Source organism: Scyliorhinus canicula, chromosome 12 (genome assembly GCF_902713615.1).
Source record: "Scyliorhinus canicula chromosome 12, sScyCan1.1, whole genome shotgun sequence".
Taxonomy (NCBI): domain Eukaryota; kingdom Metazoa; phylum Chordata; class Chondrichthyes; order Carcharhiniformes; family Scyliorhinidae; genus Scyliorhinus; species Scyliorhinus canicula.
In genome coordinates this window covers 93717543-93745411 of record NC_052157.1, presented here as the reverse complement: position 1 = coordinate 93745411, position 27869 = coordinate 93717543, and the positions used below count along the sequence as shown (strand labels likewise).

The 27869-nt window shown below is 43.2% G+C and overlaps 1 protein-coding gene across 1 annotated transcript in view; it reads right to left on the bottom strand.

The window, feature by feature from the left end:
• Positions 1-6856, bottom strand: part of LOC119974298 (trichohyalin-like) — a 188988-nt gene extending 182132 nt beyond the window's left edge. Inside the window, exons 1-2 of the mRNA XM_038813070.1 lie at positions 4483-6856; positions 470-505 (exon numbers count right to left, since the gene is read on the bottom strand). Of these exons, the coding sequence (XP_038668998.1) occupies positions 470-505; positions 4483-4492 (46 nt within the window). The 5' untranslated portion in view covers positions 4493-6856. The remainder of the gene's footprint in view (positions 1-469; positions 506-4482) is intronic.
• Between the last annotated feature and the right edge of the window lie 21013 nt (positions 6857-27869).

The following is a 27869-nucleotide window of genomic DNA, read 5'->3' as shown; positions in this document are numbered from 1 at the left end:
TCCAGAAGCCAGAGTTGGACGATCACAGTGAATGTGCAACCTTGCAATGCTTAAGAAACTCCACCAGGTAGAGACCATGAACATCTTCAATAACAGTCTCTGCAATCCTAACGGCAATTAAGGACACAAAAACGATGACCATGAGGGAGATGACAACCCTTAGGTAACGCCAGAAAACAAATGAAACCGTAACACGCTGCAAACATTAAGAATGACTGGAAGAAAGTATGTAACGTGTGAAAGATTAACAAGATTGAATATGTCATCAAGATGACACGTGAAATCCATTTTTGTCTCTATTCAGTTGTGTCTGCAGAACTATAGAGGGTTTGCAGCATATTCGTACATATTGGGCAGCTCAGGTCTTTGGTAGATACAACCACGCGTAGCGCGGATTTTACAATAATGCAGGGCTGTACATGTCGGATCTTTCTATGTACATATATATTGAATTTGACTTATGTCTGACCTGTGTCTTTTAATTTTCTTTCGAGTGCTTCCATTTCTACATATCAGTGGAATAATAGTAACAATGTCACCATTACAATAATCGCCATTCCCGTCATTATCATTGGACAGCACGGCAGCACAGTGAGTAGCATGGTAGTTTCACATCACCAGTGTCCCAGGGTCGATCCAACTTGGGCCACTGTCTGTGCGGAGTCTGCCCGTTCTCCCTGTATGTCTGTGGGTTTCATCAGTGTTCTCCTTTTTCCTCCCACATGTCCCGAAAACGTGTTTGTCAGGTGAATTGGACATTCTGAAATCTGCCGCTGTGTACTTTAACAGGCGCCGGAATGTTGCGACTATGGTCCTTTCACAGTAACCTCATATGTTAATGTAAGCCAACGCGTGACAAGTATATAAATTATGGTTTATATTATCATTATCAGCAACACCATCACCGGGATAATCACCACACCAATTATCGTCACCACCATCACCAACACCATCAGCAGCATTGGCGTCACCACCATTATCATCACCACCAATGTCGTCACTACCGTACTCATCATCATCTTCATCATCACCACAATCATAATAATCACCATCATCACAATACACAGTGTAAAAGCATCATACAGATACTAATAATGCAATAATAATCAAAGTTTTCAGCTTCTTTCGTTTGCATACTGAAGTTTAATTTCGTTACCATGGCTTTTTAAATTACACACTCTCATTTAATTCATAAATTTAGTTCACGTCACACTGTAGAATCTTGGGCACGTTATCCAGGCGGAGATGACCCATGCCATCACTGAAAAGATGAACAACACGTAGTAAGCCTTCTAGATGAGATGTGATCAAGTGAACATAAAGCACAACACTGCTTTACTTAAAATACACACAGGACTCCATACGTCATCCAATCTACATGAATATGGCAGAAAAATCAGGATAATTTTCCGTCATGCTCGACCAGTTTCCAATGGCACATTCGTCGCCTTCTGAGCATTTGTCGCACTTCCAAACTTCTTAACGTGTTTTCGAATGGATGTCAGAGACTCGGCAGGACCTTTCTACTTAGCACGTTTCCGGTCCCTTTATTTTATCTATTTTGTTTATCTCTGCATTACCTCTCTAGCGGGTGACAATGGTAGTGCCTTGCTCAATTCTCCAGACAATTAATCCAGAGACGCAGGGCAAAGTTCAGGGATCCAGGTGCAGACCTCTTCACGGCAGATTGATTGAATAACAATCTGTAAGAAAGTCTAATAATGCTGAAAAAAGTACTGTCTTAATTACTTATCTGGCTCACCAATATCCTTTTAGGAAATGATTATGTGGAATACATGTGGATTACATCTTTAGCTGTGACTTCAGATCCTCATCTTTGCTATTGCACTTTACCCTTTCCCTTTTGCAACTAATTCCTTTGAACTCATTAACAATAAGTAATGGGTTAGCACAGTGGCGGTGTGGTTAGCAATGCTGCCTCACGACGCAGAGACGCTGGGTCGATCCTGGCCCAAGTCACTGTGCATGTGACGTTTACAAATTCCCCCTGTGCTTGCGTTGGTCTTCCGCCCTCGACGCAAAAAATATGTGCAGGGTGGATCAATGGTCCCCCCTAAATTAAACTTCCATTTAAAAAACAGATTTGGTAACGTAAATTAACACAAATCAATATTTTGTGCTCTGTGGTATGCCTCCTCATGTCCCTGACTTCCATCGCAAATAACATGCTCTTAATTCAGAAATGTTAACTCTCCCCTGCTACAAGCCATTCGAAAGTTGCTATCGGCGGTCATTGTCAATTTGCGCTTCTCCTGCACCTGTTCTAGCGGCACGCCGTTACGGTTTCTACTTATTGTGCAACCATCTCGACATTAAAAAATGTTGAACTGACCTCTTTTCTCCACCAAGATAACAAATGCACAATCTCTTCTCAACCGTTTTCAAATCGGAAAACACGTAATAAAATATTGAATAAGACTATTCCGACTCCGGTGCATCCCTGCAGATTGAGGTCGCCCCCTTAAAACCATTCTAATGTACATTAAAGGGTGCACAGGTGAATAAGAAATTTGCAACTTATATTAGCGGTCAGGAGCTTTGGACAGGATGGATGAGACGAGTTTGATATCTGTTGATTTCATTTCCATGGGGTGTTTTGCACCACATTCCGCATGATAGTGTCAACGAAGCTTTCTCTTTTAAACCATTGGTATCCTAACACAAAGACTAAAATGTTTGTAATTCCTTAAGAAGGTATATCAATCTAGACCACATATGTTTCTGGCAGCCAAAATGCAACAAACAACCGGAACGGGGTTATGTCTAAAAATTGCACTCAATGCCCGTGTGGGTCGGTGCCGACGATTAAGATGAAGGCGGTGCTCAGATTCCTCTTCAGATTCACACAGATCTAGATAGCCAAGGATGTCTTTAACACAGTTAATGAACTGATTATGGCGTTCGCTGTGGGGGGAGGGGTCGAGTGGCTGGTGGAGAGGAGGATTCATTTTTTCCCAAAAGGATCCGACAAAGAAAAATATGTAAGGGAGCTCTGGCCATCCCAAACCTTCCTGACTGCAACTGGGTGGCAACAGCAGAGAGAGTGAGGTGAAGGGTGAAGGAACTAGACGCAGAATGTGTCAGGATGGAGGAGAGTTTCTGTATAGGGACGTCCCTTCGAGCCCAATACACAGCGGCATGCTGCCCCCACGGGCCAAACACAATAAAAGCCCACTGGCCATTGCCACATTCTGGATATGGAGACAAATCACACAACACTTCAGTCTCGCCGACATGTCAACATGGTCCCCATCCGCCATAACCACAGTTCTGCGCCAGTCATGATAGACGACATATTTAAGAGGAGGAGCCAGGATGAGAGGACGCTGACAGTCAGGGACTTCGATACAGACAACAGACTTGCGACTTTAGAGGAGCTGACGGGAATATGCCAATGTCCAATCGGGAAGAACTGCAAAACCTACAAGTCAAAATATTCCTCCCAAAGGAGATGTGATCATACCCACGGACACGAAGGAGCGGAATGAAATAGCAACTGTCGAACGTGAGCGCCCTTGCCTTTATTTCACCGATCGCCTGCGGGAAGAATCGTGACCGGCTGGCGATCAGCAGCACCATTAAAAGCTGCAGGTTAATTTGTCGGAATGTAACGACAGGGAAAAACTTTCGTACACCTTAGGGAGTCGGAAGAGGGATTCCAGAAGACCGGAAAGCTACTCACCAACTTGTTCCAGGTCCTGTTTGAACAAACGGCTTTGGGTGGAGTAGGCGGGGCGGTGGCACTGTAGCGGGGCCATAAGCGCCAAAGAATAAGGGGAGAGAATAATGTGAGGAGGAGTGTGGAATGGAGGGGGGAAGGCGTGACGGAAACCGCGGATGCTGAAAACGGAGGCCAAGAATAAGGACACAAAGAGGGGACCCGACTGAAAGGACAAAATATCCCAGATCAGAACAGGGGAATGCTCACGCCTAACTGACATTTTACGCGGATGGTTAACAACACCCGCTTTTCCGTCGACATTAAAAGATAAATGAACTGCGCGCGCGATCCGGCAAGGGGGGCATTGATCGAGGCGATGTTATCAGAGCAGACTGCATGCAGCTCATCCCTCTCAAGTTTTTGAAGAGTGCTGTCACATGCAAATAACTAAAGTACATGTAATATAAAATACGAATCTAATACAACACTAAAAAAAATAACTAGTAGGGGAGGTTGGGGGCGAACAGACAGGTGAAGCTGCGATTGGTGCCGGTTGGGGTGGTGGGGTGGGGGGGGGGGGGGTTGCAGCGAATCATTCCTGCTATTGTCTGTGATTATATGTGTTCATTTATTTTTCGTAAACTTACAATTTAACCGAAAGGTAACATTTAATTCTGCTGTTTGCTGCCTTCTCACAGCAGTTTTATTAACGTGTCGTTGACAAACAATACAGACGTTCTGCCGCAGCTTCAAAACAAGTAATTCCGTTTTCAGAACGTTACTGCAATTAACACGAGCACCTGTTTTCATATTTGATTGGCGTTGCTTGCATCCATTACTAAGCGTTTAACCAGGTCAGTGATGAGTTGCTGATGCAATGTTCTGCGTTGTACGCTCACTTCCAAGAGGCTTTTGGAACACTTTAACTCCTCCTTTTTCTGAGTGATAATTAAAATCCAACATTGAATGAAAAATGTCTTGCCCTTTGACATCGATTGCGGTGCACCGCAAAACGGAAGTAATAATCTATTGACTAAATGTCTTAACAAATCACTAGAGTGCGCAAAAGTAACAGAGTTGAATCATTGCTCCCGGATGAAACGCGGATCTTCAATTGTTTACACATTTCTAAGTGAAGTAGCACTGGAGCTAACCTGGATTAGTTTCATTGTTTGATCCCATTTACAAAACCCGACTTATCCAACCGTCTTGCATTCGTATACATTGCCCTCGAAATATATACGCCGGAGAAAGTTCAATGGTTGTGGTGAAAATAGGGTTATTAGCATGTTTTAACACTGCACATTTTGCTTCCTTTATTTTAAGTGGAGAGTATCATCGAAGTGGCGAGCAATAGTTGCTTTCTTACCGCAGTATCGTTTTCCACATATGTAAGCATTTATCCGTAAACAACAAATCATTGCAACTAAATAACAATTAACATATCTGCGAATCGCAGAATATTTACATTGCAGGACGAGGCCATTTGGCCGATGAACATCGCATTTGTTATCAGAATGAGGATTCTAAATGTTACTACTCCCCTGTCCTATTCGCATAACTCTGAACATTATTTATTTTCAAATAACAGTTATCTCCTGAATACCTCGATCCAACCTGCCTCAACCAGACACTCAGTTACTTCCTTCAATACTTCATTGACCCTTTCCGTGTTTTGGTTTTCTCAAATACTTTTCCATCTTTTGCCAATTACCCTTTTCTGAATAAAAAATGTATCCACTAGTCATTCATGCTCTCTTGCATGGAAACACTTTCTTAGTATTTTGTTTGTCCACGTCCCCCACGACGATCTATTAAATCTCTTTGTCGCCGACGTTTCTCCAAGGAATGCAATTCCAAGGTCCACAATCTGTCACTGCTGCTATAGCTCATTATCACGAGACATTCCATTTTACGCATGCCATGACTTTCCAGGATCTTTCAAGTTTGGCACTCTGAAATAGACGCAAAGCCCCAGATGGAGCCCAACTAATGTATTGCACAAATCCAACGTTACGTCCTTTCTAAGGTACTTGTAGCCCCAATTAATAAATCCGAAGGTGATATCTATATACAATGAAAAGAAAATACCCCGAACCTGACGCGTGCATAATTCCCCAATGAACATTGCTCCAATCTAAATAGCAGCCATAAATGATCAGTCTGTTTGCTGCAACCCACGCAATTTCCTATCCAAGTGCCTACATCCCCACACACAAAAAAAACATATGCAGGCAGTTCACCCGATTGGAACCGTAATATATTTGCTATCAAGTTATATAAGACAAACACGAACTTCCGTGCCTATAGATTTGGCGTTTCTTCCATCTGAAATAACTTTTCGAGATTTATTCTGCTATTTCTAATTAATTTGCTATATCTCTAAATCCTGCATGACCTTATCCCATAAGTCTCCAAACCTTCAGGTTCTGTACAGTCCTGCATGTTGGGCAATTTCTGTGTCAGCTGTCTTTTTACCAGCCTATTTCCATGGGACTGCAGTTTATTTCATTACTGTCGAAACCCATGAGATCACCTCCAGTGCTTCAATAACACAGCGGAAATTATATTTTTGAAAAAGCGTTCATTTGCTTTAGGAAAATATATGTGTGTGGTATCATTGCAGGGTTTGTTTAAAAACTCTTCTCTCATATGCTTTGCGACGTTTAATTATGCTAAATGCGCCGTGCAAATTTAAGTCACCAAAAGTATCTTATTGCTCTCCAAGGAAGTATATTTAGGCACTTGGCCTCAGTTCGTTTGCTCGACTGTTGATCTATTTATAATATACATAGTCATACTCTTTGTGCTATACCTCGCTGAAAATTATTCTGTCACCGCTGAACGCAACATCAAAATAGGCCTGCAATATGCTTATTTCCCTATTTCATGCAAACCTTTTAGTAGCTATTTCTTCGTTTGCAGTGATTAAACGTACCTGTCTGTTCTCTCTTTTTATTGTAATAGTACGAAATTCCACAGCATCCACGGATTAAACAAAAGTGCCTACACGATTAAGTTGTCGTCTGTTTCTGATTCCTAGTGTCCGCAAGGGTTTTGAGATGACACTGACATTCCACTAGAATTTTGAACATGGGTTATTAATTGTAAATTACATTTTTTACACATAGTGTCTCTCCGTGAATTTTGCTGCCAAGTCGTGTCAATGTGGAATCCTTCATTCTCTGCGCCCGGAATGTTGCAAAATCAGACAGAATAGACTGTCCTTTCCAATGTACAAAAAGCGTAACATTGTCATAATAAAGCTACATATTGTTAATCTGGTCATGGATATCCTGTACAGGGGAACGGAGGATAAATCCTGCTTCTTTATGGGAATGTGAAAAACAATGCTGTCATTGTCTACAACAGGAATTTGTTGCTGAAATTGTATCCCTCCAAAAGGCTTACACATAATTACTGGTTACAAGTAAATAGTAATTGCCAGAATGCATCTGTAACAGTATGAGGGAGCACATTGAGCTATTTTGTAGCAGAGGAAATGTAGAAGCAAAGTTTATAGCCCACATAAACAATCAATGCTGGGGAAACGGAGTAATATCACGAATCGTTTCACCTTTGGGACGGTCAAAGGTAAAGAAGTAAAGTTTGCAAACATATAGGGGCTTCCGAAAGCCTCAAAGCGTTTTGTTTCTCATGAAGTGCCCTTCACTTCAAGCAATCACTTCAATAATGTAATATAAATCAGTAAGTCAGAAATTTAGCCACAGCTGTAACTTAATTAAGCATATAACTTAATTTGAAATGTAATTAAAAACTAGAATTATGCAATGGCCAGGCCTTATTTTAGTTGATGTTCTGCACGTCATTTATCAATCTCAATGCATTGCAGTTCAAATAATGAGTAACAGTTGTGCAGATGTTCCACCGAGACTTGTGTGTTGAAGACACGGTCAGTATGCTGCCCAAAGCAAATGTAATCCATGTGATTCGTAGGGATTAAAATAAATCATTCATACAATTCCTCAAAATAGTTTTGAAACATACATTTCGTGATGGCGCAGCGTGAGGGCTTTGAATACTGGCATCAAATTCAGAGACTTTGTTTTAAAAAGAGAAACCACAGTAAACCGTTGCATTTACATGTTGCAGAAGGTATCCACGCCATTTACAGACAATTACGTTTTGTTGACGTTTAATAGGGGTTCTAATTTGGGGGTAATGTCAGCAAAAAGGTATGTATAGGACGTCTCCATGCGGATGTGATAAAAGCCGGAAAACCTGGTAATGTGATTTTCATTGAATCAGATTTACCAGTCGAAACACCGTGGCTGCCCCTCTTGTTTTTTGTTATCAAGTACAATGGGATACTTTCCACTACGTCTGACAACAGACATGATTGCACTTTATCATTTAATCCAAAACAAACACACCTCCTGAATACAGAATTAACGCTGATCAATACTTGTAATGGGCTTGGTTTGTTGTCTTTGGTAATGGATTTCAATTGGAACGGATCAGGAAAGAAAAGCAGAGAAAAGTTACAGGAACTGAAAAAAGGACACAGTTTATACGAAAGCACTGATCTCAAAGACTTTACAGAAACAAAAAGTAGCTTCCAAGGATTTTCCATCCTGCAGAGCAGGAGAATGAGATAGCTGATTGATGAAGTGAAATCCCTCTCGTCACCACATAAAAATACTATTATCTGTTTCTTCAAGGAGCAGTTGAGCCAGCCTACCTACGGACTCGTCATATTTCAAAACCGCCTCTACCCTCTTCCGACAATTTGCTTCTGCTTCCCAGCGTTACTGATCTCTAAATTGGACTGTGGCTGCAGAAATGAAATAAGTTCAGGTATGATCAGGTGTCTCTATCCCCTTCCTTGGCAGCATCGGCATCATTGCGAGATGACGCCGAAATTACAAATCAATAATAGAATGACAAGTTTGCTAAAAAAATAAGTTTTTCCACCACTGAATGAATGACCTCTATAGTGGTTATTTCGAATGCATGAACTTTATTTTTTCCCAATGGGATACAGAGGGGACGCACCATTTAGCAGTTGCTCTTCTTACCTCAATTCGCTGATGCAGCAGGGCACGGACACATGTACTTTCGAGTGACAAGGGCAGAACATGAAGTTGAAGCGCCAAGGTAGCGTTTTGGGAATTGTCGATACGATTGGTTTCTGCCAACTGAAATATCACAGTAAGTATTCATCAGTCCATGATCAACGGCGAGTAACGCAGATGACACTGTTGGAGAGGCCAATGCCTGTCTATAAAATTAACTCTTCAGTTCCAATGTCCTCAAATGGCTTTGGTGATCATTTAAATCTTTGTTCATGGTTCATATTGGAAAAAGAACATGATCAAATAAATGAAATGAAAATCGCTTATTGTCACGAGTAGGCTTCAAAGAACAAGTACAAGTAACAATATAGCACAGGAACTGGCCCTTCGGCCCTGCAAACCTGCGCCGATTACGTATTCTATCTAGACTAAACGTCTGCTAATTTGTGTACGAACGTCTATTCGTGTGCCTATCCAAATATTTTGTGGAGATGCCGGCGACGAACTGGGGTAAGCACAGTAAGACGACTTACATCACCAGGTTAAGATCCAACAGTTGTGTTTCAAATGACTAGCTTTAGGAGCACTGCTCTCTCCTCAGATGAATGAAGAGGTCGGTTCCACAAACATATATATGTAGACAAAGTCAAAGATGCAAGACGATACTTGGAATGCGAGCATTTGCAGGTAATTAAGTCTTTACAGATCCAGAGCGAGGGGTAAAAGAGGTCTGGATCTGTGAAGACTTAATTACCTGCAAATGCTCGCATTTAAGGTGCCGTCGTGCCTATTTGACTTTCTCTATATACGTGCTTCTGGAACTTACCTCTTCCCTCAGCTGAGGAAGGAGCAGTGCTCCTAAAGCTAGTGATTTCAAACATACCTGTTGGATTTTAACCTGCTGTTGTTAGATTTCTTACGCTATCTGGATAAGCCCGAAAGGTCGCTAACATATCTGCCTCAACTACCTCAATTGACAGTGCATTCCAGGCCACAATCACCCTCTCTGTAAAAAACGTCGCCTGCATGGCACCACTGAACCTATGCCCCCTCAGCTTGAATTTGTGCGCCCTTGTAATTTTCAATTCCGCCCTGGAAACAAATCTCCAACTGTTCACCCTATCTATACCACAAATACTGTTACAGACTTCTATCATATCGCTATTCAGACTATGTCTCCCTAAGGAGAACAATCCCAGTTTATTCAACCTCTCCTCATACCTAATCCTCTCCCTACCAGTCAGCAAACTGTGAAACCTTTTCAGCACGCTCTCCAAAACCTCAATCTCCTTCTGGTAGCATGGTGACAAGAATTGGACACAGTATTCAAAATTTGGCCTTACCAACGTTCAGAATAACCAGATTAATTTTCGAGGTTTTTAGTCTGTACCCCGCCCTATGAAGGCGAGCATGTCATATGCATTTTTTTCCACATGTCCACATGTGCTGTCACTTTTAAGGATCTGTGTACCTGCACGTCCAAATCTCTCTGTTGTTCTGCGCTGCTGATGGTTCTGCCATCTATTTTATAGCTCCCACTCGAATTGGTCAGCCAAAATGCATTCGCTCACATCTGTCCTTGTTAAATTCCATCTGCCATTCCTCCGCCCAATTTAGCAGCCTATCAGTATCCTGTTGTATTCTCTGAAAATCTTCATCACGATCCGCAAGTCTTGCAATCTTCGTATCATCCGCAAACTTACTAATCAGGCCGCAGCGTTTTTTCCCAACTCATTTATATACATTACAAATAGCAGAGGTCCCTGTACTGATCCCTATGGAGCGTCATTCGTTACAGAAAACCATTCGGAAAACACACTATTCCTCTGCTGCACTCTGTCTTCAATGTCCAGGCCAGTTTTGAATCCATCCAGCTAGTTCATCCCTGACCCCGTGAAATTTAAACCAAATGCTTTATTAAAGTCGATGTACACAACATCCACAAACCTTCCCTCATCAATCATTTTTGTCACCCCCCAAAAAAAATTCAATTAAATTAGTGAGACATAACCGACCGCGTTCAAAACTATGCCATATGTCGCTATTAACACAATTAACTTCGAAATATACATAGACCCTATCTCTGACAATATTTTCCAACAATTTAACTATCACTGACGTCAAGCTCACTGGCCTATAATTACCTGGGTCATCCCTTCAGCCCTTTTTAAACAACATTGCCTATCCTCCCATCCTATGGGATCTTTCCTGTGGCCAACGAGGATACGAACATTTATGTTAGAAGCCCGGCGAATTCCTCTCTTGTCTCCCTCACAAATCAAGGACAGATGCCACATGGCCCTGGTTATTTATCTACCCTAATGCTTTTTAACACTCCTTCCTCACCCGCAATAACGACCTGCTCTAAAGTGTTTACTCATCCGTTTGAGACACCACTAATCAATGTGTCCCTCTCCTTTGTGAATTGCGATTGAAAATACTGAATAAAAAGATTGCACCTCCGACCTTAGGTTCGATATAATTTCCCTCCTTTGTCCTTGAATGGGCCAACTTTTTCTCCTAATATACGTAGACAATGCTTTGGGATTCTGTTTAATTCTGTCTGCCAAGCACATTTACTGATCCCTTGTTGCCGTCCTAACTTGCTACTTGCTTCACAGCTCCAGGGTCCCAGGTTCGATTTCGATTTGGGTCACTGTCTGTGTGGAGTCTGCACGTCCTCCCCGTGGCTGCGTGGGTTTCCTCCGGGTACTCCGGTTTCCTCTCACAGTCCAAAGATGTGCAGGTTGGGTGGATTGGCCATGAAAAATTGTCCAAAATTCTATGATTAACCTAGGACAAAAGTTCGGCGCAACATCGTGGGCCGAAGGGCCTGTTCTGTGCTGTATTTCTCTATCTTGACTCATTTCTACATTACTGGTATTCTTCAAGTGCTTCCTTTATTATGAGTTGCCTGATCCTCGCGTTCGCATCATTTTTCGTTTTGCTTATTGTCGCATACCATTGTCATCCACAGTTTCTGAATCCCAATTTACTGTCCTTCATTTTTACCGGCACACGCCTGTCCTGCACTCCCATCAAATGCGCCTTAAAAGACTCCCACATGTTAAATGTTGATTTACCCTGAAACAAATTCTCCCAGACATCGGCCTCCAAATCCTGCCTAATCCTGAAAATTTTGTCTGCCAGTCCCGAACCTTTTGTGATCAGGCCCCCATTATAGCAATTACATCCAAGTTCCGCGCATGAATCTAGGCTAAGTTCATCAGTGTTTCCTGTTTACTGCTGTTTACTGCGTGCATTGAAGCAGACACACTACAGACATTCACGACCACTGAATTACTCCTTCCACCGCCTGCCCTTCCTCTGAACCAGTTTGGCGCTGGTGCCATACTCATCCCCAGTCTCAAAACGTGCTGACTTATTGTTCTGATGGGTACCCCCCTGCGACATTAATTTACTACCCGAACTATACAAGCAATCGTCCCAGATATAGGTGTCTCCAGTACAGGTGTAACACGTCCTTCCAGTACAGGCCCCACCTTCTCTGGAAGACATCCCAGTGATCCAAAAAACTGAAGGACTCCATTATGCACCAGTTCTTTAGCCAGGTGTTTAACTTCACGATACCATATTGCTATCCTCACCAGCAAATGGCACGGGGAGTAATCCTGATATTACAACCCTGGAGATTCTACTTTTTGAACTTCTACCCAACTCTCTACATTGTCGTTGCAGAACTTGGCTACTTTTTTTTTTTACCTATGTCATTCGTGTGAAGGTGGACAATGCTCTCTGTCAAATTCCCCTCCAGTTTTCGGATACTTTGATCCCGCTCAGAGACATCCAGTACCCTGACACCAAGGAGGCAATCCAAATCCCAAACTGCATTCTGAAATTTGTTCTGAGGCCACGGAGGAGCAGATATCTGCACCCAACAATTCAATCCCCTACTACTATTGTTTTTTACGCTTTATACACCCTGTCTGCGCAGCAGTGCTCGTCGTGGTGCCTTCGCTCTGGTTACTGCTGCTGTTGTCCCCTAACGGACCTTCGCCCTCATCAGTATCCAAAACGGCCCCCTTTATAAATTAGGGGACGGTCATAGGGGATCATTGAACTATCTGCCTACCCGACTGAGGGTCACCCAAATATCTTCCTGTATCTTGGGTGTGACCACATCTCTCTAGCTATTATTTATGACAATTTCAGCGAAGTGTGTGCTTCGAGCAGCTGCCCTAACCGATCCATGCATTTGTAACTGAATGCCCTTTCCACAGATCTAGTCCTTAGGGACACTTTAAGTGTCCATGATTCCCCACATCATGCAGGAGTGGCATGCAATCCCTCAAATTGACATATATTTCCCTCTTTTTGTTGCAAGGTTAACGAAAAACTAAATTCTTGTTTGGACATTGATAAAAATTTACGGCTGCTGCTTTTATGAATAGAAAAATAAAAATAAACATTCTCTTACCGTACAAAATGTAGCTCCGAATCTCTTCCGGTGAACCAAGGAATGAAAGAGTTAAGGAGACGAGTCACCTGATTTATTGGGAGCCAATCAGAAGTGGCTCTCCCTTTTGCAAGTGTGACGTCCGCATAAGTTTCACCTGGCGCTCAGTTTAAACACCACGAATCCCAGTTGCTCCTGGTATTCCTGTGAAGGTACGATCCCGAGCGAGACTAGGCACTAAATCCGCCCGCGCTCAATTTAAACACTTAACGGTCGTTAGGCTACTCCCTCTGGACACTGCTTCCGCGATTCCAGGCTGCTCCTGGGGTTCCTGCGAAGGTAAGTTCCCGAATGATATTCACAGTAACTTCATTGCAGTGTCAATGTAAGCCTATTTACGACACTAATAAATATATCAGTTTTATTATTATTATTAGGGAGAGAATTCCGTCGCTAATAGCACAGTGGATGCACCTTTATCTTAAGGACTGCAGCGGTTCAAGAAGACAACTCAACACCATCCACTGAAGGGCAACCAGTGATGGGAAAATGTTGATGACCGAACAAACGACGCCCACTTACCAAAAATTAAAACAAAATTCCGTTGGAACATCTGTTCTCGTTGTTACCCAAGCGGCCTGGCCAGAATGTGAACGCTCCTTTCATGGCTCATACGTTCCTATGGTGGACCTTTGATTTGCCCTTCTGGCTCAGAGTTACTCATCCTGCGCACTGCTGCCAAATAAGTCAAATGGGGCAGCAGGGTAGCATGGTGGTTAGCATAAATGCTTCACAGCTCCAGGGTCCCAGGTTCGATTCCCGGCTGGGTCACTGTCTGTGTGGAGTCTGCACGTCCTCCCCCTGTGTGCTTGGGTTTCCTCCGGGTGCTCCGGTTTCCTCCCACAGTCCAAAGATGTGCGGGTTAGGTGGATTGGCCATGCTAAATTGCCCGTAGTGTCCTAATAAAAGTAAGGTTGGGGGGGGGGGGGGTTGTTGGGTTACGGGTATAGGGTGGATACGTGGGTTGAGTAGGGTGATCATGGCTCGGCACAACATTGAGGGCCGAAGGGCCTGTTCTGTGCTGTAGTGTTCTCTAAGTCCATGAATGCTTTGAAAATACGTTCCAGAAAGTGATTATTTCGATGGTTTTGGAATCGTTTTATGGACAATTCGAGTGCTGTCTCTTCCAAACTCACGACTTCCACCAGTGAGAAGGGCACGGGCCGCATCTGCATGGAAACACCATCACGTGCTGGTTCCCCTCCAAGCTGCAGGTCATTTTGTTTCATTGTCATTTCGCTACCGTTGGCCAATGCACTTCCGGACGGAACTGTGCGGCGATGTTAATGGTACGGCCAGAGGTTGCTCAAAGCGATGAATCATCATATATTTTTAAATTGTAATTATAGATCAGCAATTAATGCGAGCTTAACCGTCGTCCCCCACAACCAGCGAAGGAAACAATGTAATGCAAACAATAAAAACGCATGCTTACTCTGGTGATGACCGGAGATGCCGGCGTTGGACTGGAGTGAGCACAATAAGACATCTTACAACACCAGGTTAAAGTCCAAGAGGTTTGTTTCGTATCACTAGCTTTCGGAGAACTGATTGTTCCTCAGGTCTTGTTTCCCTGTAATTTCACTGTTGTTGGCCAACGCTCTTCCGGACAGAACTGTGCGGTGATGGGAATGGTATGGCCAGAGGTTGCTCAAAGGGGTGATTGATCATTATGTTCTCAATTGTAGTTATGAATCAGCAATTAATGCTGGCTTAACCGTCGTCCCCCACAACCATTCAAAGAAACAATGTCATGCAAACAAAATGAAACAGCAGTGCTCCTAAAGCCAGTGATTCGAAACAAACGCGTTTGACTTTAACCTGGTGTTGTAAGACTTCTTACTTAATCCACTGAGTGTGGGATTATATTGTAGGTCAGATTGAATTAAGGACCTTGCTTCAAATAGAATATGGCGTCGCCTGTCTAATAGAGAATATTATGGCCATGGACTTTCCGTGATATCTTGGATACTTATCCTATTTCAATTAAGTAAAACCATTAGAGCACAAGACCATAAGTGTTGAAAACAGAATTAGGCGACTCGGGCCATCGCTTCTGCTCTGCCATTCAATCATAGATGATATTTTTCACATCCCTATTGTCCTGCTTTCTCCTGTGACCGCTGATGCCCTCACTAATCAAGAACCTATCTATCTATGTCCTCAAGGCGCTCAGTGATTTGGCCTCTATAGTCTTCTGGGCAAATTGTTCACCTATTCACCACCCTCTGGCTGTAGAAATTCCCGCTCATCTCTGTTTAAAATTATCTTCCCTTTCGTCTGAAATTGTATCCTCTACATCTTGTACTTCCTACAAGCGGAAACATCCACTCTATCCAGGCCTCGCTGTATCCTGCTAATCTCCAACTAGTACAGACCCAGTGTCCTAAACCGTTTCTCATACGACAAGCTCTTTATTCCAGGGATCGTTCTTGTGAACCTACTATGGACCCTTTCCAAGGGCTGCTGATCCTTCCTTAGATTCCGGCCCAAACTTGCTCACAATACTCCATATCTGGGCTGATCAGAGCCTTAAGCAACCTCAGAAGTACATCCATGAGCTTGAATTCTAGCCCTCCCGACATGAATGCTAAAATTCCATTTGCCTTTTTAACTGTTGACTGAACCTGCACGTTCACCTTAAGACAATCCTGAACAAAGACTCTCAAGTCCCTTTGTCCTTTTGATTTCCGAAGCAGGTACCCATTCAGAAAATAGTCCAAGCCTCAATCCCATCTTCCAAAGTGCATAATCTCACACTTTTGCACACTGTGTTCCATGTGACACTTCTTTGCCCACTCTTCCAGCCTGTACAAGTACTTCTGCAGCCCCCCTGCTTCGTCAGTCCTCCCTAGACCTCTACAGAGCATTGCAACTTCTCCAAACTAAGCAACAGTGTCTTCAGTTCCCTTTTCCAGATAATCAATGTGTATTATGAAACGTTGCCTCACGGCCTCACGGCCATGGGGCCTCACGGTAACATGGTGGTTAGCATCAATGCTTCACAGCTCCAGGGTCCCAGGTTCGATTCCCGACTGGGTCACTGTCTGTGTGGAGTCTGCACGTCCTACCCGTGTGTGCGTGGGTTTCCTCCGGGTGCTCCGGTTTCCTCCCGCAGTCCAAAGATGTGTGGGTTAGGTGGATTGGCCATGCCAAATTGCCCGTAGTGTAACGTTAATGGGGGATTGTTGGGTTACGGGTATACGGGTTACGTGGGTTTAAGTAGGGTGATCATTGCTCGGCACAACATCGAGGGCCGAAGGGCCTGTTCTGTGCTGTACTGTTCTATGTTCTATGTTGCGGTCCCAGCACATACCCCGAAGTCAGCGGCTGCCATTCTGAAAAATACACATTGAGCCCCGCATTCTGCCTGCTGCCAGTCAGACAATCCTCTGTCTATGCCAGGATCGCAACCTTGGCACCATGGGCTGTTAATGATAATAATAGCTTATTGTCACAAGTAGGCTTCAATTAAGTTACTGTGAAAAGCCCCGAGTTGCTACACTCCGGCTCCTGTTCGGGGAGTCCGGAATGGGCGTTGTTGCCTTGTTCTGCATTACAAGCCAGCTGTTTAGCCCACGGTGTTAAACCAGCCCCTGTTAAATTATTTACCAGTCTCCTGCCGGGCACCTTGTCAAAGGACTTCTGTAAATTTAAATCGATAACAACCACAGATTCTCCTTTATCTAACTTCCTCAAGAACACGAACAGATTTGTCACACATGATCTCTCTCTGACGAACCATGCTGACTCAGTTTTCTTTTATCATGCACTTTGAAGCACTCCGCGATCTCATATGTAATAATGGATTCTAAAACCTTACCAATGACCGACGTCAGGCAAACCAACCTATAATTTCGCGTCTTCTGCATCCATCCCTTCTAATACGGCAGTGTTACATGAGTCAAGTTGCATTTCTCTGGGACCCTTCCTGTCTCCAGTGATTCCTGAAAGTTCACCAGCAATGCCTCCACAATCTCGGCCACTATAACTTTTAGAACCCTCGGTTCTGGTCCATCCGGTCCAGGTGATTTATCCTCCTGCAGACATCTCAGTTTTCCATAAACTTCTCCTTAATAATGACCACTTCACTCTCCTCTGCCCCGTGATTCTCATGGAGCTCTGGTGTTTTCCAACAAATGCCGAGTGATCAACATGAGAGAGCTTCGAGATTCGAAACAACTGCCGTGCTTCAACGTGCACTATGCAAATTACGAGATGGAATATTGACCAGAACTGCACAGACGAAAAACTTTATTTGGTTAAAACTGGGTTGCGCGTTCGTATTATCTCGTTTTAATCAATCCACTTCTGATATCAGAACGCCTCCTCATAATCTACGGGACAAGTAACTAGACGGCCACTCAAAAAGGTTCAATCTCTGTTTACGAGACAACCCCAAAGGCATGAATAATCCACGTGAAATATAAATGAATAGCTTCCAGAACAACTATAATCCCTTATTAATTAATACAGGTTACAAAACAATGCCTGAATCTGTAAATTTGGCATACCAAGGCCTGCTGAGCTAGAACAAAGAACAAAGGAAAATTACAGCACAGGAACAGGCCCTTCGGCCCTTCATGGCCGCGCCGATCCGGATCCTCCATCTCAAACTGTCGCCTATTTTCTAAGGATCTGTATCCCTCTGCTCCCTGCCCATTAATGCATCTGTCTTGATACATCCTACATTACGCTATCGTGCCCGCCCTTACCACATCCGCCAGCAATGCATTCCAAGGCCCAACAACCTCTGCATAAAGACTTTCCACGCATATCTCACTTCAACCTTTCCCCTCTCACCTTAAACTCGTGATGCTTATTAATTGCGCCCCCCACTCTGGGAAAAATATCCTTGCTATCGAAACTGTCTAAACCTCTCATGATTCTGTAGACCTCAATGAGGTCCCCCTCAAACTCCCTCTTTCTAATTAAAGTAATCCTAATCTACTCAACCTCTCTTCATAACTAGCGCCCTCCATATCACGCAACATCCTTTTTAACCTCCTCTGCATTTTCTCCAATGCATCCACAAACGTTTGGTAATTTGGCGACCAGAACTGCACGCAGTATTACAAATGTCGCCAAACCAAAGTCGTTTACAACTGTAACATGACCTGCGAACTCTTGTACTCAATACCCCTTCCGATGAATGAAAGCATGCCGTATGCTTTCTTGACCTCTCTATCGACCTGCGCAGCCACCTTCAGGGTACAATGGATGCGAACACCCAGATCTCTCTGCACACCAGTTTTCCCCAGCGCTTTTTCATTTACTGTATAATTCGCTCTTGAATTGGTTCTTCCAAAATGCACCACCTCGCATTTGCCCGGATTGAACTCCATCTGTTATTTCTCCGCCCAGCTCCCCAATCTACATATATTCTGTTGTATTCTCTGACAGTCCCATTCACTATCTGCTGCTCCACCAACCTTCGTGTCATCTGAATACTGGCTAATCAAACCACCTTTCCCTTCCTCCATATCATTGATATATATCACAAACAACAGTGGTCCTAGCACGGATCCATGTGGAACACCATTGGTCACAGTACTCAATTTTGAGAAACTCCCTTCCACTAATACTCTCTGTCTCCTGCTGCCCAGCCAGTTATATATCCAGCTAACACATACACTCTGGACCGCATGAGACTTCACATTCTCCATCAGCGTACCATGGGGAACCTTACCAACTGCCATAATGAACTCCATGTTTATGACATCTACAGCCCTTCCCTCATCAATGATCTTCGTCACTTCCTCAAATAATGATATTAAGTTGGTACCTGCACAAACCATGTCGCCTATCACTGATAAGCCCATTTTCTTCCAAATGGGAATATATCCTATCCGTCAGTATCTTCTCCAGCAGCTCCCCTACCACTGGCATCAGGCTCACCTGTCTATTATTACGTGGATTATCCCTGCTACCCTTCTTATACAAGGGGACAACATTAGCAATTCTCCAATCCTCCGGCACGTTACTCGTGTTCAAGGATGCTGCAACGATATATGTTAAGGCCCCAGCTATTTCCTTTCTCTCGTCCCTCAGGATCCTGGGATAGATCCCATCCGGACCTGGGGACTTGTCCACCTTAATGCCCTTGAGAATACCCAACACATCCTGCCTACTTATGCCGACTTGATGTGGAGTAATCAAACATTTTTCCCTAACCTTAACATCCGTCATGTCCCTCTACCCGATGAATAGCGATGCAAAGTACTCGTTACGAATCTCAACCATTATCTCTGTCTCCACGCATAACTTCCCTTCTTTGTCCTTGAGTAGACCAACCCTTTCTCTACTTACCCTCTTGCTCCCAATATATGAAAAAAGGCTTTAGAATTTTCCTTAACACTTTGCTAAAGATACTTCATGACGCCTTTTAGCCCTCTTTAATCCTCATTTCAGATTGGTCCTAGATTCCCGATATTCTTCCAAAGCGTCGTCTGTCTTCAGTCGCCTAGACCTAATGTATACTTCCTTTTACCTCTTATTTGGTCTCCTAATTTCACCTGTCATCAATGGTTCCCTAATCTTGACATTTATATCCGTCCTTTTCACAGGCACATGTCTGTCCTGCACTCTAATCAACCTCTCTTGAAAAGCCTTCCACATATCAAATGTGATTTACGTACAAACAGCTGCTCCCAATCCACATTCCCCAGATTCTTCCGAATGTTCGTATAGTTGGCCTTCCCCCATTTTAGCACTCTTCCTTTAGGACCACTCTCGCCTTTCTCCATTTGTATTCTAAAACTTACGGAACTGTGATTACTACTCCAATGTAATCCACCAGGTCCAGTATGGACCCTGCCCGAGGTGGACTACTTACGTACTGCTCTAGAAAACTCTCCTGGATGCTTCTTACAAATTCTACTCCATCTATACCTCTGACACTAAGTGTATCCCAGTCAATGTTCGTCAAATCAAAATCTACTATCACCACCACCCTGTTGCTCCTACTTCTTTCCATACTCTGTTTACATATGTGTCCCACTATCTCACGCTCGCTGTTGGGAGGTCTGCAGTGCAGCCCCAACATTGATACCGCACCCGTCCTATTTCTGAGCTCTGCCCATATCGCCTCACTGCTCGAGTCCTCTACAGTGCCCTCCTTCTGCACAGCTGTGATACCCTCCATGACCAGTCATGCAACTCCTCCACTCCTATTACCTCCCACTCTATTCAGCCTGAAGCATCGATATCCTGGGATATTTCGTTGCCAATCATGCCCTCCCCTCAACTAAGTCTCAATAATAGCAATAACATCATACTCCCAGGTACTAATCCAAGCCCTAAGTTCACCTGCCTTAACTACTGCACTTCTTGCATTAAAGTAAATGCACCTCAGAACACCAGCCCCCTTTTGTTCATCATCTAGTCCCTTACAGGCTTTGGTACTAATTCCTTACTGTCGACTCATCTCTTCATTTGGTCCCATCCCTCTGCCACATTAGTTTAAACACTCCCCAACAGCGTTAGCAAAAGCACCTCCAAGGACATTGGTTCCAGTCCGGCCCAAGTGTAGACCGTCGAATATGTAGTAGTCCCATCTCCGCCAGAACCGATCCCAATGTCGTAAAAATCTGAACACCTCCCGCCTGCTCCATCTCTCAAGCCACGCATTCACACTGCCTATTCTTTCATTTCTACTCTGACTACCACGTGGTACTGGTAGCACTCATGAGATTACTCCCTCTGAGTTCCGACTTTTTAACTTGGCTCCTAACTCCATAAATGCTGCTTGTTGGACGTGATCCATTTTTTAACCTACATCAATGGTGCCTAAATGCACCACGACAACTGCCCGTTCACTCGCACCTTTTAGAAACTTCTGAAGCCGATGTGAGACATCCCTGACCCATGTACCATTCGACAGTCTCGTTTTAGACCACATAACCGCCTATCCACTCCCCATACAATTGAATCCCCTATGACTATAGCCCATCAACTCTTTTTCCCGCCCTTCTGTACAGCGGATCCAACCACGGTGCCAAGAACCTGGCTACTGCTGCGTTCTCCTGGTGAGCCATCTCCCCCAACTGTATCCAAAACGGTGTCCCTGATTGGAGGGAGATAACCGTAGGGGACACCTGTACTGCCTTCCTGCTTTTTCTCTGCCTGTTGGTCACCCATTCCCTTTTTCCCTCAGCAATCCAAATCTGTGGTATGACCAATTCGCTAAACGTGCTTTCCACGACTTCCTCAGAATCGCGGTTGCTCCAAAGTGCGTCCATCCGCAGCTCCAGTGCCGTCATGCGGTCGAACAAGCTCTGCAGCTGGACACACATACCGCACATGAAGGAGCCAGGGACATCAGCCACGTCTCTGAGCTCTCACATTGAGCAAGAGGAGCAGATCACGTGTCTGAGATAATCTTAAGCGTAACTTAGTCCAACTATAATATCAAATAACTGATCAATGAAAAATGAAAAAAAGAAGAAAATTACTGTTTCCCAATGACACGATAAAAACAATAGAATTAGAAAAACCTTAACTTATCAACACAGCACAGGGAAAAGAAAAACTACTTTCCAATCACCAGCCAATCACTTAGCTCCTGGCTGTGACGTCACCGTTCAACTTATTTCTCCATCTACCTGCCCTCGAGTCTCCCTCTTGACCTTTACTCGGCTGGGGTCCTTACAGTGATTGTTTTGGGGTTTTTTCTTTAGAAGAGTAGGTAGGGAGGGAAAAACTGAAGAAGTGTTTGGGGTTTAACTGTCACATGAAAATATCTCCTCTACAACCACCTTCTGGATACAGTGATCGCAATGCACTAATGCAACTTTTCTCCGCAACAGCCAATCAGCGGCTGTAGCAAACCTTCCTGACGTTTACAATTAAGCACCTTACAATAATGTTCAACATTTCTCTTACCTTCGGAGTTGTTTGTTGAACCTGGTTCACAGCATTTCGGGAGTTATAAACTGAACCATCATGACCCCTACTTACTGTCGAACATAAGAGTGTCCCTGCGATTATACAATATTCTCAATTGCTGCATGGACTGCCAATTTCTGCAAAACAACATCATTTCCACATAATCTACTAAGTGCCAAATGTCCCTGTTTAATTTAAAGCATCTGCATTGCAGACTCATTATATCTTTCGTATAGCATAATGTCTCATCTGTCCTTGCATTATCACAAGGTCGAACTAAATACTGTCGGTTCTTTCATCTCAGCTTCTCATCCGGAAAGGAAATATGTAAAGTGCTCTACGTTTATTGCTGTCAGCTCACGTTCACATATTGTAAATGATCCATTCATATGTTGTTTCCAAGAGTCAGATAGCCTTTTGGTAACGCAAATCGACGACACCTGCCGTCCTCTTCGACCCAACCTGCTGCTCCATTCTCAGACGATTCAAGTATATTTATCAAACCCATTTTCCGTTCAAGAAACCCATTTTAAGTCTGCCTGATTTTAATAGAATTTTGCTAAGTGACCTACGACTACCTCGAAAATTAGGTGTTTAGTGATTACTGCATATATATATATATTTATATGTTAAACTAACATGTCTCATTTTGTTCCGCGTCATGTATGTCTCGCCCCTCGCTGAATAGTGGCGGAAAATGTGTTGTTATTTAATGCATTGGGATCCTCCAATAACCTCAAGTATATTGAAAGATTGCAACTAATAAATACACAATCTAATATTTCTAATTATCGTCAGAACATTTCACATCGCGCATGGTTCCTGCTTTTTTATCGGCTCTGGAGCTACTATATGCATCTATTCAGATTCACCTTGTTTTCTGCTATTTGGCGAGGCAAATCATTTGTGAGGTGCAAGAGCTTGTATTCTCCTTCTTGCGAACCTATAGCAGATTTACAAAACATTCTCATTTTTAATGGCAGCCTTTTATTAAGTTGCACCTTGACCTGATTTTAATGTACCTGCACAAGATCCGTTCACGACCGCAGGCGATTTTCCTCCACCAATTAATAATTCTGACAATTTATTCACGTTTAGTATTTTGAATAGATAGCCTAAAATCTACTTTAAAAAGGCCTAATTCTCATCTGATGTTCAACTCAATTTGCCACATTATCAGAAAGAGACATTTTCAGGAATGGCACCCTTCGCGGTGGAAGGGATACTTTAGAGCATTCTCCTGGACGTGCTGCAAGATGTTTATTACCCCATCGCTATTACACCGTTACGATTGATGAGGAAAAGTAAAGTCTCCCAATATCCTCGAGTATTATAAACTCTGCAATATACTTGCAAATATGTTCCTAAACATATTTTACCAGAATTTGGTGACCCCTGGAAATCAAAGCTTTGCGTAGTTACATCTGTCATCTGTCTTATTCCCGAAGAACTGATTATGTACTTGAGCAATTTGAGGCGTTCTCTCTCAAGCACTGAAGCACATACACCAGCTTTTACTATAATCATGATAATCTCTCTTTTCACAGTATGCTAACATTGACGCTGCAATGAAGTTACCGTGAAAACTACTCGTTGCCACATTCCGGCTCCTGTTTTGGTACATGGAGCGATAATTCAGAATGTCCAAATTTGCCGAACAGCAAATCTTTCGGGACATGTGGGTGGAAACCGGAGCACCCGGAGGAAACCCACTCAGACACAGGGAGAACCTGCAGACTCCGCACAGACAGTGACCCAAGTCGGGCATCGAACTTTGGACACCGGAGCTTTGAAGAAACAGTGCTGGCGTGCCGCCCACTACATTACTTCCAATTTCTATATTTATTCTTCAGTTATTTACAAGAAAAATTTGTCACCAATCCTGTGCTTCTTGCATCTCATGAAGGTAATATTTGCAAATAAATAAATCAGATCTCTTGACTCTGCCAGGCCATCCTCGATCAAACATTACAATATAATTGTTAACAATACGGCCTTACCCCCTCCAGCGATTGCAGCAGGGTGTTAACTGAACAGCTTGTTTCCAGGAATATTTGATCACCGCTCCTGCTCATTCTCAGACAGCGTATATGTTACCGCAACTTGCACCGCACACTCAGTCATTAAAGACAAAATACAAACATACGCGGTAAGAATATAAGCTGACCATATGGCCCCGTGAGGTTTCTGCACATAACGTAATATATACCTCAACGCAACATTTCTGCCGATCACCCACACATTTGGACTCCCCTGTAAGTCAATAGTCTACATATATCGGCCTCAAAAGTAAATACTGTGATCATGTAAACATCCTTCTGTTTGGGAACATGAATTTGCAGGCGCATGGCTCTGTGCGAAAGCAAGATCGTCTCATCTCCGTTTTAAATGGGGAAAACAGTAATATTTTCAGCTCTGTAACGGTGTTCAGGTTTCTGCCACAAATGGAAACATCCTGTCAGCACATATTCTGTCAAAACACCATAGGACTCTATATATATTAAATCTTGAAACTGAAATAGATAAAATTCCTACTATGCCAATCTTTTATCTTGAGATAATGCCTTCATCGCAGATGTAATTCGACTGTCCTTTGTTTGAATTGATTCTAAAGCAACGATGTTATTTCTTATATCGGAAGACGAATATTTATGAACTAATACAGACGTGACCTCACAATTATGCTGCATGAATGCATCAACCCTTAAAAACTCATATATTGCTACCCACTATTAAAAAAACAACATCCATTTGCCACCCAAACCGCTTACTGGTTATGCAAACGTTTGATTGGCTATTCGTATATCGCCGCACTCAAATCCCTTCTGTATTACAGAGGTCTTCAACGTTCCGCAAGTTCATTAAAATTGCGTTTTTCTACTCTTCCTTTTACAGTTGCTAATCTCAGATTGTCCATTCGTATATTCCATACGCCAAACGTTGGCACAAATCTAACCTATCTGTTTCCCTTTGCTAACTCCCCGTGTTCCCCGCATTCCAAACTCCGTGGCTATCGTGATGTCACCAACCCAAAGTATCAACGGCGAATCCGAGTCAGTATGCAAATCGTTCTTGGAGTCTTTGAGAAGTTGACGCTCCATCGCTGATCCTTTTGCCATTCCACTTGTTGCATCTTGCCAACCCTAAAATGATCCATTAATGCCGAGTCTGTTTCGGGTTATCTGAAATATCCTCGGTCTATTTTAATAGGTTGCCCCTCAGATCAAGGCGCATTATGTTTGCAATAACTGTTGATGTGTTGAGGTACCTTTTAGAGTACCCTTTGGAAAGTCAAATCGGCCACATCTGCACGTTCCTTTTTTCTGAAAGTTCCTTGCCACATTTTCAAACATGATTGCTCAAAAATAATTAGATGCAGCTCTTGTGTTGAACAGACATGACAATTCTGCACGTCTGTCTCTCTGTAAAATCACATATTTCATAAGTGTGCACAAACGTACTTTATCGCCTTGTCACGTAAATACGTACCTACAATGTCACACGGAAAGGACACAGTGCGATTTAATTAAATTATTGCATAGAGAGCAGCATTAAAACTTCACAATCAGTACATTGAATTCATAACCCAAAAGTAATTATATAATTAAACAGATGTGACAGCGAATACTATAGAAGAGGCAAAACACAACGTCTTCTTGGGGAATAAGGAAGGTGGGTGAGGGATCACTTTGGGACCAGTGACCATAATTCCATTAGTTTTAAGAGAGCTGTGGAGACTGATAGTGCTGGCATTAAAGTTAAAATTCAAATTGGGGGAAGGCCAATTTAGATGGGATTAGGAGGGAAATTTCAAAACTTCAACTATTTACATGCAATGGGATAGCTGCTAAGTGGGAGAATTTCAAATGTGTATTAACTAGGGTTCAGGTTGAGAACATTCCTCTTAGAGTGAAGAGTAAGGCTGTTAGAAGTAGTGAAAACTGGATGACTCTGGATATTAAGACCATGGTCAAAAGGAAGATGCAGACATATGACATGCGTAGACAGCGATGATCAAGTAGATCCCTTGAAGAGTGCAGGAGGGGCTGGTTTAGCTCACAAAGCTAAATAGCTGGCTTTTAAAGCAGACCCAGCAGGCCAGCAGCACGGTTCGATTCCCGTACCAGCCTCCCCGGACAGGCGCCGGAATGTGGCGACTAGGGGCTTTTCACGGTAACTTCATTGAAGCCGACTCGTGACAATAAGCGATTTTCATTTTTCATTTTTCACCTGTCGGAGGAGAGCAAAGAGAGAATTCAGGAGGACAAAAAAGGGACAAGAGATTGTCTTGGTAGATGAGGCGAAGGAAAACGCAAAGAGCTTTTACAGATAGATCAAGGGCAAGAGGGTGACTGTGACTGTGGTGACGATCGGGCTTCTTAAGAATCAACAGGGTCATTTACGTGCGCATCTGCAAGGGATGGGGAGAACCTAAATGAATATTTCTCGTCAGTATTTACTGTTGAGAAAGGCACGAATGTTAGGGAAATGAGGAAATAAAACGTGATGTATTTCGGATACTACATATTACAGAAAAGGAGATGCGTTATTATAGCGTATCAAGATAGACAAATCCCCTGGACTTGATGGAATCCATCCCAGGACGTTGTGGGAGGCGAGGGTTGAAACATTCGACCCCTAGCTGTGATATTAAAATAATCGACAGCCACAGGAGAAGTGCCAGAAGATTGGAGTGCAACACATACACTGTCCTAGTTTAAGAAGGGCTGTAGGGAAAAGCCCGGAAACGACCGAACGGTTAGACTTAGTTCTGCAGTAGGTAGGTTGCTGGAAGTTTTTCTGAGGGACAGGATCTACATGCCTTTAGACAGGCGAGGGCTAATTCTGTGAAATCAGCATGTCTTTGTAAGGGGAAAGTCATATCTCACGAATTTGATTGAGTTTTTGAAGGGGTAACCAAGAAGGTCGATGAGGAACGAAAGCTTTGACAAAGAATCATCGGACTCGAAAGGTTAGCTTCTTTTCTATCCCTACAGATGCTGCCAGACTTGCTGAAATTTTCCAGCATTTTCCCTTTCGTTTCAGATTCCAGCAACCACAGTAATTTGCTTTTTTTCTCAGGTCGATGAGAAAAGTGCGGCCGACGTTATCTGCCTGGACTTTGACAAAGAACCGCACGTTAGGTTGTTGCAAAAGTTTAAATCTCACAGAAACCAAGGCCAGGTAGCCAATTGGATACAAAATTGGTTGTGAAAGTTGTTTTTTTTCAAACTGAAAGGCCTCTGACCATCGTCATACCTCAGGATCGGTGTTGGGTCCACTGTTATTTGTGATATATATATATATATATATAAATATATACAAATTATTTGGGTGGGTATGTAGGAGGCCTGGTTAGTAAGCTAGCAGGTGACAATAAGATTGGTTACACAATGGATAGCGAAAAAGATTATATAAGATTCCAACAGCTTATTGGCCAATTGCCAATTGTGCCAGTGGGCCGATGAATGGCGGATGGAGTGTAATTTGGATAAATGTGCGGTGGTGCATTTTGGTAGATCAAATCAGTGCAAGATCTGTTCAGTTAAAGATAGGGTGTTGGGAACAGTAGCGGAACAAATATATCCTGGAATACCGCTTCATAGCACCTTGAAGGTTGAGTCGCAGGTGGACAGATTGGTGAAGAGCGCATTCAGCATGCTTTACTTTATTGTCCAGAATATTGAAAACACGAGTTTAGAAGTCTTGTTGAAGTTGCACTAGACATTGTTAAGAACAACATGAAATACTGTGTTCAATTCTGGTCACAATAGCATAGGAAGGATAG